The sequence below is a fragment of the Suncus etruscus genome, chromosome 1 (assembly GCF_024139225.1).
Source record: "Suncus etruscus isolate mSunEtr1 chromosome 1, mSunEtr1.pri.cur, whole genome shotgun sequence".
Lineage (NCBI taxonomy): Eukaryota > Metazoa > Chordata > Mammalia > Eulipotyphla > Soricidae > Suncus > Suncus etruscus.
Window position 1 is genome coordinate 63971438 of NC_064848.1, and position 14205 is coordinate 63985642.

A 14205-nucleotide genomic window follows, 5' to 3' on the forward strand; every position below is an offset into this window, starting at 1 on the left:
ATCAGGCCTTGATGACATTCTGTCAGCTTTCTGGCTCATGTATATGTAGTGCTAAGGATTGATTGCATTGGCTTTTACTTTTTTATTTTTATGAAGAACAACTAAAGTCTTTTTTTTTAAATGAAGTAATTAAAAAAATACTGTGTTAATGTAGTAATTCATAATTATAACTGCTCTTAGTGGCTTATTCTGTTACAGAGCTAGAATTTTAGTATAATAATTTTTGGGTGGGCCCGGAGAAGATAGCACAGCGGCGTTTGCCTTGCAAGCAGACGATCCAGGACCTAAGGTGGTTGGTTCGAATCCCGGTGTCCCATATGGTCCCCCGTGCCTGCCAGGAGCTACTTCTGAGCAGATGGCCAGGAGTAACCCCTGAGCACCGCCAGGTGTGGCCCAAAAAGCAAAAAAAAAAAAAAAAAAAGTTGGGGACAATGTTTCCCTAATAGAACTAAATTTCTGGGGGACCGGGTCAGTATCCTTTCTGTTCTATATTTTTAAAATAATATCTTTATTTAAGTACCATGATTACAAACATGATTGTAGTTGGGTTTCAGTTATAAAAAAGAACACCTCCCTCCCTTCACCAGTGCAACATTTCCACCACCAATGTGTCGTCCTCTCCCCCCCCCACCCCCCGCCTGTATTCTAGACAGGCATTCTACTTCTCTCACTCATTAACAGTGATGATAGTTGTCAGTCTAGTTATTTCTCTAACTGCACTCATCATTCTTTGTGGTGAGCTTCATATCATGAGTCCATTCTTCCAGCCTTCATCTCTATTAGCTAACATCTTTATTGTCAACTATAAACTTAGCACATGCCCTTGGCCATTGTTTTTGTTGTTCCTCACTGATAGTAAATCCCTATTCATTTGCTGGGGTAAAACAAAGCTGATGCTAATTTTGAACTGAAACAATTTCCCTGGACAGGTTATGTGGCTCATGAATTTATTCTGGACACGAGGCCCTTCAAGAAATCTGCAAACATTGAGGCTGTGGATGTGGCCAAGAGGCTTCAGGATTATGGTAAGTGACTTGCAGTGTGCGGATAGAGACCTGGGTTTTGGACGCTCAGGCCTGCACACTTTCTGAAGGCATAAAGTAAAATCTCCAGCCACCACAAGAAAACTACTACACGTAGAGCCCAGAGTTCTAAGCAATATTTAAAGCAACAGAAAACACTTGGCCTGAGGATAAAGCAATAGCACGGCAGGTAGGGTGCTTGCCTTGCACACAGCTACATATCCCATATAGTCCCCTGAGCCCACCAGGAGTGATTCTTGAGCGCAGAGCCAGAGCCAGGAGTAATTTATGAGCACTGCCAGGTGTATCCCCGTCCCCCCAAAAAAACCCCAAAGAAACAAACAAAAAGAAAACATTTGGCTTGCTACCACCACTTTAAAGATATTCATGTACCTGTGATCAAACCAAAATCAAGGGAAAAATGTCTGTAAGTTAGTAAAATAAAACTTTGCTAAAAAAATGAGTTTTGCTCCTGCCTTACTTTTGCTCAGCCACTTCCATCCACTCCTGCTAAACATAGAGGTCCATGTTGCTTTCATCAACACTGCAATGTTCTTTGATAGATTTTGAAAGACATGAGCCCTTTATAGATAAATTCATGGATGTTCACTCACTACAATTCTTTTGAAAATTTTTTTTCTGATGAATGTGGTGTTCTAGATTTTAATTATTTGAGTAAATTCTTTTAATAAGGAAGTTGAAAAGTTTAGTTATTTATTAGTGAATCTTGCATCATAATGGTGTCGTCTGTATGTGAATGTGTAAGAGAGATTCATTCTGGGGCCGGCGTGGTGGCACTAGAGGTAAGGTGTCTGCCTTGCAAGCGCTAGCCTAGTACAGACCGCAGTTCCATCCCCCAGCGTCCCATATGGTCCCCCAAGCCAGGAGTGATCCCTGAGCATTACCGGGTGTGGCCCAAAAACCAAAAAAAAAAAAAGAGAGAGAGAGAGAGAGATTCATTCTTTGTTTTGTTTTGGGTTTTTGGCCCACACCCAGCAGCGCTCAGGGCTCAGAAATAGCTCCTGGCAGGCACGGGGGACCATATGGGACACCAGGATTCGAACCAACTACCTTGGGTCCTGGGTCGGCTGCTTGCAAGGCAAACGCTGCTGTGCTATCTATCCAGCCCCTCATTCTGCTTTTTAATGCATGGTCTTATACAGATGATAAATGGGAAGAGGCTTCAGTAATGAAATGAGCAAATACCATCTTTCAGAAACCCCTGTAGCCTATCCAGACTACCTTTAATTTAACTTCCCTGCTAATGGCTAGTAGAGGATGAGGCAGTCTCTGGATGTGCTGTCTGCAACACACACCTGAATGTTGTGGTAATTTCAGGAAGGAAAAGGAAGTGCTAATTCAAGGGCTTCCAAGTCCTAGTCAGTCTATCTCTAATCTTGATATTATTTTGACATTTGCTAGAGTTGTTTCCATACTTTCTCTTATCATGGATGTCTGTCTAGGTTACACATAGAACCTGAACTTTGAATGTTTTAGACAACATTGAAAATAACAGAGAAAACACTTGCCTGGCACAAAGTCGATAACAAAACTTAAGTGTGTAATACATGAAAGTATGAATAGTTGAATAATAATAAAAGGAAACAAAAATAGTGTCTATTATAGCACAGATTCCTCATCTTAACCATACCTACTCAACCAGCATTTTTTTTTTGTTTGTTTTTGGGTCACACCTGGCAATGCTCAGGGGTTACTCCTGGCTCTACGCTCAGAAATCTCCCCTGGCAGGCACGGGTGACCATATGGGATGCCGGGATTCAAACCACCGTCCTTCTGCATGGAAGGCAAACGCCTTACCTCCATGCTATCTTGCCAGTCCCATCAACCAGCATTGTAGGCAAGAGACTCAAAGGCACTCCTGAATGAGTCTTAAGCTAGTTATTGTTGTTTTTAGATACCAGAGTTTATAATGGAAAGATTCAATCTTGCTACTCCACATTCACCAGCAATGCGTCAGTCCTTTTACCATTGTTCTTAGGTTCTCTCTCACTCCTCTGAAGGTGCACATATTTCACTCTATGTAAAATTTACTATAGAAATATTTACATTTCTATGTATACAGGGGGCCGGAGAGATAGCACAGTGGTAGGATGTTGTGTACACAGCTGATCCAGGACAGATGGTGGTTCAAATCCTGGCATCCCATTTGTTCCCCTGTGCTTGCCAGGAGCGATTTCTGAGCGCAGAGCCAGGAGTAATCCCTGAGCACCACCGGGTGTGATCCCAAAAAACAAAGCAACAACAACAAAAAAAGAAATGTGAATAGACAGTACAGAGGACTGAGCATATTCTGAAGGCATCGGAATGTGGCTGGATGCTTTTCTTTTTGGGCCACACCCTGCAGTGCTCAGGGGTTACTCCTGGCTGTCTGCTCAGAAATAGTTCCTGGCAGGCACGGGGGACCATATGGGACACCAGGATTCGAACCAACCACCTTTGGTCCTTGATCAGCTGCTTGCAAGGCAAACGCCGCTGTGCTATCTCTCCGGGCTTGGCTGGATGCATTGTTACGTGATAAAGCAAATAACATCAATGTGGAATCCAAGTAGAGAATGGGTATTCTTTATAAAATTGAAAAAGATTATGTTTGGAAACTTTTTTAATAAAATATTGAGGCAACTCTAATAAAAAGTGCAGACTTAACTCAAACAACCCATGCAGTACAGTTGTCCAACCTGACAACTATTGTTCTACAGACAATAGAAAAATGGGAATGAGTTGTTTTTGGCTTTTCCCCAAGAAATCTCTTTACTGTGTGTTTCACCTTCAGCTATATACAGAGTGAGTTTTCCATATGCTGGCCATGCTTCAGTTTCCTCATCTGTAAAGCAGGAATAAAACATTCATTCCAGGATCTGTAATGCTTGTTATCTCTTTAACTATTGATTGGCAATGATGTTTTATTTTTTCTTTATTGTAACTAAAACCTGAAAATCAAAATATACCCATGAGAACCCATTTTCATGTAATAACCCCTATTAAGATTTTATTTAAGTCATAGCAAACACATACACATCTATACTTAAAAAAATACTCTACAAAATCAGTATTTATGAACCATTTATCTATTGTTAGATGTTAGATCTCCTAAATTTCTCTTTGACAGTGCTGAGATAAATCTTCCAACATATACAGATTTTTCAAATTCATCCAGATTTGTGATAGGATATGGAAGGTCTCTTCTCCCACATCAGGGAAGATCTCATGACACCAGATTCCCCATTTCCATTGCAGGATTTCATGCCCCAACAATGTCCTGGCCAGTGGCAGGGACTCTCATGATTGAACCTACAGAGTCAGAAGACAAGGCAGAGCTGGACCGATTCTGTGATGCCCTGATCAGCATTCGGCAGGAAATTGCAGACATTGAAGAGGGGCGCATTGATCCCAGGGTCAATCCCTTAAAGGTCTGTAATGGTGTCTAGTTGATGTGCTGGTTAGTGTGTTACAATCCCTATGCTCATCAGAAGATGGAATTCTCCCTAAAATAAGTGCATTCATTACATGATAGGTCTTTTTGATTAACATATCAGATAATGTATAATGCAGATAAAAGTATCATATAATATATATTCCAGATGAGGACTCAAGACAGTAAGGCTGTCATTTCTTCAGCATATGCATGTTGAATTAATCCAGGGATTAAGCTTTTGTTCTTACCTCATTTACTCCTGGCCTAACTTACTCTCCAATGAGTAATGGAGCAATCCATTGACCTCTAGGCTAGACAATTTTTTGGGGGGTGGAGACGTTTGGGGGGCACACCCAGCAATACTCAGGGGTTATTCATGGTTGTGTACTCAGAAGTTATTCCTGGCATGCTTGGAGGACTATATGGGATGCCAGGGATTGAACCCAGGTTGTCTATGTGCAAATGAAATATCCTACCTGCTGTGTTGTCCCTCCAGCCCCAGTTATTGGCATTTTTATGGATTTCTGTGGATTTTTCATTTATTTTTAGGACACTCATGAGGCTATTTCAGGTTCTGTGCTTACAAGTGATCCCTGGCGGTGTTTGGGGAACTGTACGTGGTGCTAGAGATTGAACCAGGATTGACTACATGCAAAGCAAGAGCTTTAACTCCTCCTGTACTCTCTCTAACCCGCGTACACTTTTTGGGGGGCTTGCACATCCAGAAGTGCTCAGAGAACACTCCTATTGGGGTTTGGGAACCATGGGGTATTAGGGATTGAACTTGGATTGGCTACATGCAATGTAAGTGCTCTACCTGCTATATTATCTTTTTTGTGCCCCTTTTCATTGTGATAATTTCCTGGTTATATAGAGATGTCCACCTATGTGCTCTGAATTGATTGCCATAGAAGGAACAGAAGGGTTGGTTTGTAAAATCTTATCCTCTGCCTATGCTGGATGCACTCTAGTGAGATTAGTCTATATATTTACCATATAAATTCTGGATCATTGGATCAATGTAATTATTCTTAAAAGAACTAAATAGGTAACTGGCCTGGATTTTCTAAGTTTTCTCATTAGAGCTAGGCATGATCTTGCCAGGAACAAGAATATCATGAAGATGTTGGTTGTGTTGTCATGATATAGGTCAGAAAACAAGTCTGAAATGTCTGGGGAAGCTCAGGCAAGTTTTTGAAACTAGCCAAAGGCAGAACGTAAGGAGCCAATGTCAGAAACAGGAGTTATACCTTGCAAAAACTAGTTGCTAAATGAGTCTGACAGGATAATAGAGGAACAGGATTAAGATAATTTTTACTGTTATTTTTTTCCTCTGGATATGCTGATTCACCCAAGATTCAGGCTATTTTAAAAATGGCAACAGCTATTTAAAGAGCATAAAACAGTTAAAAGGGGTTGGAGAAATAGTACAGTGGGTACAAAACAAAACAAAAACCCAGTTACAAAGTGGAAAATAATATTGAGATGATGGTGTAGTTTAAAAATATGCCAAATTGGTGCTGAAGTGATAGCACAGCGGTAGAGTGTTTGCCCTGCAAGCTGCTGACCTGGGATGGACCAGAGTTCGATTCCCAGCATCCCATATGATCCCAGGAGCCTGTCAAGAGCAATTTCTGAGTGCAGAGCCAGGAGTAACCCCTGACTGCTGCCAGGTGTGGACTCTCTCCCAAAAAAGTACTAAACAGAAGGGCAAGAGCTGTAGAACAGCATTTACCTTGCTTGCACAAGGCTGACCCGGCCTCAATCCTTGGCATACGGGAATATGGTCCACTGAGCCTGCCAGGAGTAATTTTTGAGCACAGAGCCAGGATTAACCCTTGGGTACTGCCAGGTGTGTCCCCCAAACAAAAATAAAACCATGTGCCAAATCAAGTGCTATGTTGTTTATTAATATAATAGTAGTAGTCTCAGAAGATGAGACCAAATTCAAGATAAACATTTTCATGGAGAAGCACAGGTCATGAGATGATTGGAGATACAGATAGTTCTCTCTTGAGCCTGGAATTTCACTAAAAGGTTAGCTCACTGGTTGAGGAGGCATGATGAAAACTTTAGTGTTCTCTGATCCATCTTCTGTTCATATCTGTCTTAGATGTCTCCTCACTCCCTGACCTGTGTCACATCCTCCCACTGGGACCGGCCATATTCCAGAGAGGTGGCAGCATTCCCACTCGTAAGTCTTTAATGTGAAGTACCCACTGGCAAGGTCACAGGCAAATGAGGAACACTGTTGGCCCTTTTTGGGTCCTGCTCTCTTATTACAGCAACCATATATGAGATATCTGGAGAAGTATGGGTCGTGCCCAGAGACACAGTGCATGTGTCCTGGGAATTGGCTATCAGATCTCTGAATGTTTAGCAAAGGCCTGGGATCAACTGGATCAACTTTTTAATCAACTATTTCAACACGTTTTCTATCTCCACTATCAAGATGGTCCCAAATCTAACCTTTTCTTCGTGTTTTACTTTTTCCCCTTGGGGAGCAAATCTGGAGATGCTCAGGGATTATTCCTGCTGTTGGCACAGGGAAACGTTTATGTTGCTGAATATAAAACTGGGATCAACTGCCATGTGCCTTATTATCCCTTGTACTATTTCTTGGGTCTCATTTCTTCTTCTCATATGAAACAGAAAATACTCTGTAATCTACTTGAAGGTGTGGACAAGGGGCAAAATGGTTATCTGTAAGAATGAATGAAATGGCTTTTGCCATTTCATTTTTTTGCCATTGTACTGTGGGATAGAGAAATATCTTATCCCCAAAAGAAGTCTCTTACAATATCATGTCTCCATCTTTTGTTCCTTGCAGCCCTTTGTGAAACCAGAGAATAAATTCTGGCCAACCATTGCTCGTATTGATGACATCTACGGTGATCAGCACCTGGTTTGTACTTGTCCACCCATGGAAGTTTATGAATCACCATTTTCTGAACAGAAGCGGGCCTCTTCTTAGTTTCCTCTCTCTAAGTTCAAGGGACTGATTTGATGCCTGTCTCCAGAGTGTTTGATAAGCGAGTAATATTTCATCTCTCACCTCAGACTCAAGTAGGAGTTTTATATACAGTGTATATTTTTATAGTCTCTTTCAAGGTAAATGTAAATACAATTAATATAAAGGATGGAAGCTAAATTTTGGAAGAATAATTGACCTCCATGACTCTGCTTCCACTTGTTCTACTTGTAGCAGTTGATGTACAAGTTGCCTTGAGTGGAACCATAAACATAAAAAAATTTTGGGTGTGCTAAAATTGGGCGAACTTTCACTTTGCCTGTTTGCAAACTGGAGAATCCAGAGATATACTTTGTTCCAAATAAGTCCTTGTGGACTGTGCATCTGTGGGAAAACCCAGGGCAAATGTTTACATTTTGTATACATTGAAGAAAAATATTTTCTCCTAATTTGCCTAATCTGCAACAACATTTTGGAATCTTTTTCTGTTTTTTTTTTTTTTTTTTTTTTTTTTTACCTGCAATTATTAGTACTTGAATAAATCATTTCACTTTGATGAATGTCTTTGTGGTTCAATTCTGTCTTATTTCCATGGACTCTATGTTCAGAGGGAATTGGAATAGCTATGTGTAAGTAGCTTGGTAGAAAAGTGCATGCCTGGGGCCGGGCGGTGGCGCTGGAGGTAAGGTACCTGCCTTGCCTGTGCTAGCCTAGCACGGACCGAGGTTCGATCCCCCGGCATCCCATATGGTTCCCCCAAGAAGCCAGGAGCAACTTCTGAGCGCATAGCCAGGAGTAACCCCTGAGCGTCACAGGTGTGGCCCAAAAACCAAAAAAAAAAAAAGAAAAGTGCATGCCTGTTGAACCAAGGCCTTCTCACATGCAAGACTAGTGTCCTGCCACTAAATCCCACCCTGCCCCCTGCAGAGTGCACACTTCACATGTATAAGATTTTGTTTGAAATTCTGAGCACCTTGAGGTTTCAGAACACAGAAATTTTAAAGCCTTGTGTTTTTTTTAGGTGGGGGCACACCCAGTGATACTCAGGGGTTAGTCCTGGTTGTACTCAGAAATCGCTCCTGGCAGGCTTGGAGAACTATATGGGATGCTGGCGATTGAACGTTGGTCAGTTACAGGTCGGCTACATGCAAGACAAATGCCCTACCCACTGTGGTATCACTCCAGCCCCAAGCCTTGGTGTATTAAGATTACTGGGAGAGCTTATTACTGATAGAGCTTTCTAACTCAATAGGTATAGGGCAAGACCAGACAATTTGCATTTTTAATCATTTTTAGGTGTTACTTTTTCAGCCACCTTGTTTACATTTCAAGAAAATTTCTAAAAAACTATCTGGCAATACTCAAGATTTACTCATGGCTCTGTGCTCAGGAATCACATCTGGTGAAGTCCTGAACCATATGTAGAGCCAGGAGGATTGAACCTGGGTTGGCAACATGCAAGGCAAATATCCTGCTTGCTGTAGCCCAACCACAACCTTTTAAAAATGCAAATGTTACTTTGTGCCTTGATCCCTAAGGCTTGTTCTTGTCAACACTATGTTTAGGAACTTGCTTCTTGGAGAGTAGTAGGCTATTACTAAAGGGGCCATGTAATCAAATAAAAAACCAGAGTCAGGGAAGGAAGGGAATATCCTGGTGTAGTGTCTGCAAAGTTTGCAGCCCAGAGAGCAATGAGTAAGCCCTGAGTGAGCAGGATTGTGCTGGGATGGGAGGCTGGGCTCTAGGACCCGCATATTCATCACCTCCTCTGTTACTTACAACTAAGTCCTATATGATGAATGCAGAGTATATGTGAATACAAAGGAGTATAAGCTTGAAGTATGTGTAAGTTCTTTTTTTTATAATAATAATTTATATTTTGACCAAAGTAGATTACATATCTTTCACAATGATATTTTAGGTACATAGTGACATTGAATCAGGGCATTCCCACCACCAATGTTGTCCTCCCTCCACTCCTGTTCTCAGCATATATCCCTTGCCCTCCTCTTTCATCCCCCCCCAGACTGCTAATATAAGTGGTTCCCTCTGTGTCTAGCTTTTTGTAGATTGGGTATCGATTCTGTTGTCTTTGGCTTTGTATTTGGTGTCTAAGTCTGATCATTTTATACAACTGTTTGGTCTTGGCACCGTCCATTATTTCCCTCTCAATTTGTGAGGTGGAATAAGATGGCTCAATTTATGTGGTTCTGTTTGAAGAAAAGAAGAAAAAAAATAAAATGGGGCAAAAATCAAACAAGCAAAAAATGAGAGGAGTCCTTCTAGAGGTTATAAATATCAATTTGAGAGAAGAAAGGGAAAAAGGAAGAAAAACATAACAATGCAAAAAGAAAAATAAAAAAAAAAACAAAACACCACAGCAATAAAGACAACCACCACACAATAACCACAGTCCTGAAATAAAAACAAAACAAAGCACACACACACACACACACACCCCGGAAACAAACCAAACAACAATAATAAAACCAAAAATATATGTTTCCCATGGCTTAAGAGATACAGGGCTTTTCTGCCCTTGAAGTATACTGTCATGGGAATAACTACAGACTCAGTACATGTTCATTTACTCTCCCCTAGGTTCTTTTGTGATGTATGGAAACCTTCCGCTCAGTCATGGATGAGAAAACCAGACCTCTATAGAGATCTTGGTATCTGTACAGGTCAAAGAATGGGGCCTAGGATGGAGTCTTTCTTTACAGTTCTAGAAGTTCTGTTCCATCACTGTTGTTTTAATCAGTCTTCTGTAGTTGGTGGTCTTGGTTTTTGCACTGATCCTAGGATGAAACCTAGGATAGTTTTTCATTATGTTTCCAGAAGTTCTGCTCATTTGCAGTTGTCTCAGTCAGACCTCTGGAATTAGAGATCTTGGTTGTTGTACAGATCAAAGGATGACAAGTCTTCTGATTTCATCTTATTGTTAGATGGTGAGGTAAGACAACCTGCTCTTAGATCAAGTTGTTGCCATTTCCTCATTGTCAGGATGTCATATCAAAACTGGCACATGTTGGTGTCAGAGCAGTATTAAGAATGTCACAGAGGGAGTTTGGTTCCTGGAGCTGTTGCAGAGAACTGTGTCAGTTCTATGCCTGGGATCTAGGGTTCGGGATGGATGGTCACTGTCTAGTCACCTGGAGTCTAAGTTAGGTCCACATGACATATGTTCAGGGTGGAAGGTGCCCCTGTATTTAAAAATGTATGAGTTCTTACCCTAGTAGATAAGAGCTTATTTCTATACATAAAATTTCCCCTTTTTTAGTATGCCTTTGCAAAAAGAAATGGTGCTATGTTATATTGCTGACACATTTGGGGGTGGGAGTGTCAGGCTCCATAATCTCTGCCCTGGTTTTGACCTGAGCTATTATCCCAGGCAAGTCTTTTTCTTGTAGGTTTTTGTACCAAAAGAACCAAAAGAGGTGAAGTTAAGAGAATAGAAAGAAAAAAAAAGTGTGTGTGTGTGTGTGTGTGTGTGTGTGTGTGTGTGTATAAAAGAAAAAATTAAAAAAGATTTTAAAAAAGTAATTAAGGGAACAAAGTGATGCAGAAGACTACCTTACATTTGGGGATAAACAGGTTAAGAGGTAGTATTATATAGGTCTTAAACTTATAAAGAAAATATAGGCTTCCCCAATGTCTTGAAATATTCTGTGGAGGGTGGAATCCAGGGCACATTTTCATCACACACCTTGGTCTTGTTGAGTTTGAAAAATGATTTGGGGCAGAAAAGGATCGGGTGAAGTTCTTGCACTGGGGATCCTGGAGCTGAGTCTGATATCAAGCAACAGTCCACATTTGGGTGGGGTTGAGGAGGACCACAGAACATGAGTCAGCAGGGGTGTTGGTTGGTTTCTTGCTAGGGGACAAGATGTGGGGCTGAGTGGGTGTCCCTTCACTTGGTAACTGGGTGATGGCTTATTTGGTTGGTTTCTTGCTGGGGGACAAGATGTGGGGCTGAGTGGGTGTCCCTTCACTTGGCAACTGGGTGATGGCTTATTGAGGCAGTAGATTGGTCTTGATACCTAATGGGTTAAGAACTAAGTGTAAGGGGCTGGCGCGGTGGCGCTAGAGGTAAGGTGTTTGCCTTGCGAGCACTAGCCTAGGACCGACCGCGGTTCGATCCCCCAGCATCCCATATGGTCCCCCAAGTCAGGAGCGACTTCTGAGCGCATTGCCAGGAGTAACACCTGAGTGTTACAGGGTGTGACCCAAAAACAAAACAAAACAAAAAAAAAGAACTGAGTGTAAGTTCTGTCAGTGCTCATGGGATCATTTGGAATGTCAGGGATCAAACCAGGTTGGCCATGTACAAGGCAACAACTTACCTGGCTATACTATCACTCTGGTCCCTATAATGTTACTTTCTTCCTGATGCCCATTTACCTATGCAAATGTAACAACAAAATATGCAATTCTCTCTTTTTTTTGGGGGGGGGGTCATACCCGACAGTGCTCAGGGGACCATATGGGATACCGGGATTTGAACCACCATTCTGCATGCAAGGCAAACACCCTACCATTATGCTATCTCTCCGGCCCTGCAATTCTCTCTTGCTTCAGAGTATTTGATCTTACACATACACACCCTCTCTGTCCCCATCTCTCATCCCTCCACTAATTTCATATCAGGGATACTGACTTTAGGCAACTGCTTTAACTTGCCAGGCAGATAAGGACCCTCAGCTTTCATACACATCACACTGTTCCTTTCATACATACACTCATCCCACCCTGGATGCAAATAAATCTGATATAAATGAAGCTGAATCCCTGCTGTGATTACCTACCCAAAGTTTGCTTGGAAAATGTAGTCAATTTTGGACAAGGAGTGGTTTCAGAAGCCTTAAAGTGGCAAAGGCCACGGACATCTTTTCTTTAATTTTTTTTTTTTTGAGCCACACCTGGTGATGCTCACAGGTTACTCCTGGCTATGTGCTCAGTAACTGCTCTTGGTCTGGGGAACTATATGGGACTCTGAGGATCAAACCGCAGTCCAAGTGTGGGCAAAGCAGATGCCTTACCACTTGCACCACCGCTCTGGCCCCATTCTTGTAAAAATGTTATTGTTAAATATGTCATTGTTAAATAATTAAATAAGCTCTTAAAGCTAACCTGGGAAGCTATCCTTTCTCCCTATATCAGTTCTATGAAAATATTCATACAAACTTACAGATAATACAGATGAGGTTTTAGGGTTTTCCCCCCCAAAATTAAAGAGGTTTTATTTAGGAGAGGGGAAAAGAAAGGGAGAAAGCTTCAGTGTGTGTGTGTGTGTGTGTGTGTGTGTGTGTGTGTGTGTGTGTGTGTGTGTGTGTTGGGGCATTGTGTAAGCAGGATTTGCACTTTTATTTTTCAACTTCTATCAAGTTAAAGATAATAGTTCTTTCAAAAATTTACTTTTGATATGCTAGCTGAAAATTGCCCATAACATTCAGAATTCAGAATTAAAGGGCTGAGAAAAGGTTGACTACAAAGTCTTCCTTCTAATGGCTCTGCATAAAAGAAACAGAATCTGGGTGTCAAAAGAGGTCTGGTGGACCACAGCAAGAAAAATGTCAGCATGCTTTTTGACCTGTTCATTGTATTATACCCTATTAAGTTTGTATAGCTGTGTGTGTGACATATTTTTTAATTTCCCACCAAAGGGTGTCTGAAGTTCATTTGGAAAAATAACAGACTTAATACATTTAATAGCTTAAGTAACAGTCACTCACAAACTCCCAGAAACAAGCCCGGGTCTGATGTCAGTTATCTTTGGAAAAACTGAGCCCAAAATACTAAATCAGCAGTAGTCATAGCAGAATTATACACAGATTCTTAACAGAATAAGGGGGAAAAAAACACTTTATCCAACCACGTGAACTCCATAGAAACACTAAAGTTCTCTCAAACAGAAGAACTATGTAGATATTTTTATTGGTTAAAAGTAGCTGCTTGAAATGTATTCCCAAAGACAATGGGGAAAGCATTTTTCCTGGAAGTAGACTATTGTGCTGGCTGTGAAATAAACTTGCAAAACAGCAAAAATGTGTGGCTCCATTTAAGCTGGGAGAATGGGAGGAAGCATAGAGGCAAGGAATTAGTGCTGTATTTAAAAACAAACGGGCCTGAGCGGTGGCACAGAGGTAGGGCGTTTGCCTTTCACATGGCTGACCTGGGATGAACTGCGGTTAAATCCCTCAGCATCCCATATGGTCCCACACACCAGGAGTGAGTTCTGAACACATAGCCAGGAATGACACCTTGAGTGTCACCGGGTGTGGGCCAAAAACGAACAAACAAAAAACAGCCTTCAACTTGCTGCCAAGTCACATTTTGAGCAAAAGGCAGTTAGTTCTGGGAAGAAAGGTCAAAAGATACCACAGGTAAGTTGGCACAAAATAGTCTTTAAGTGATTCAGTTTATTTTAGATATGAATTGCTTTTAGGAATGAAGTTCATGCCCTACCGCTTGTGCCACCACTCCAGCTCTCGAGATAACCTGTTATTAAGCTGAAGTATTTTAAGCATTTATTGATTTGATAAATCACTTTCTACTAAAAAGATTAATCTTTCTGTTAGAAATAATAATTCAAAGTTTTGAGAAGGAAAATGTTACTTTAATAGGAGAAATATAAATCCAAAGTTCATCCAAGTTTAACTATAGCTAACAATTAAGCAAATTCTAATTCTAAAGTACCTTAACAGTTGGAGGGGGTGAGGAAAAAAACTGGGCTACCTAGTTCTGTTCACAATGTTCTGTACAAATAGAATATAACATGA

The 14205-nt window shown here is 41.1% G+C and overlaps 1 protein-coding gene across 1 annotated transcript in view; it reads left to right on the forward strand.

Annotated features, from left to right (window-relative positions):
• GLDC (glycine decarboxylase) overlaps positions 1–7982 on the forward strand; it is a 109954-nt gene extending 101972 nt beyond the window's left edge. Inside the window, exons 22-25 of the mRNA XM_049776121.1 lie at positions 930–1025; positions 4278–4450; positions 6569–6649; positions 7286–7982. Coding sequence (XP_049632078.1) covers positions 930–1025; positions 4278–4450; positions 6569–6649; positions 7286–7429 — 494 coding nt within the window. The 3' untranslated portion in view covers positions 7430–7982. The remainder of the gene's footprint in view (positions 1–929; positions 1026–4277; positions 4451–6568; positions 6650–7285) is intronic.
• Positions 7983–14205: the final 6223 nt, after the last annotated feature.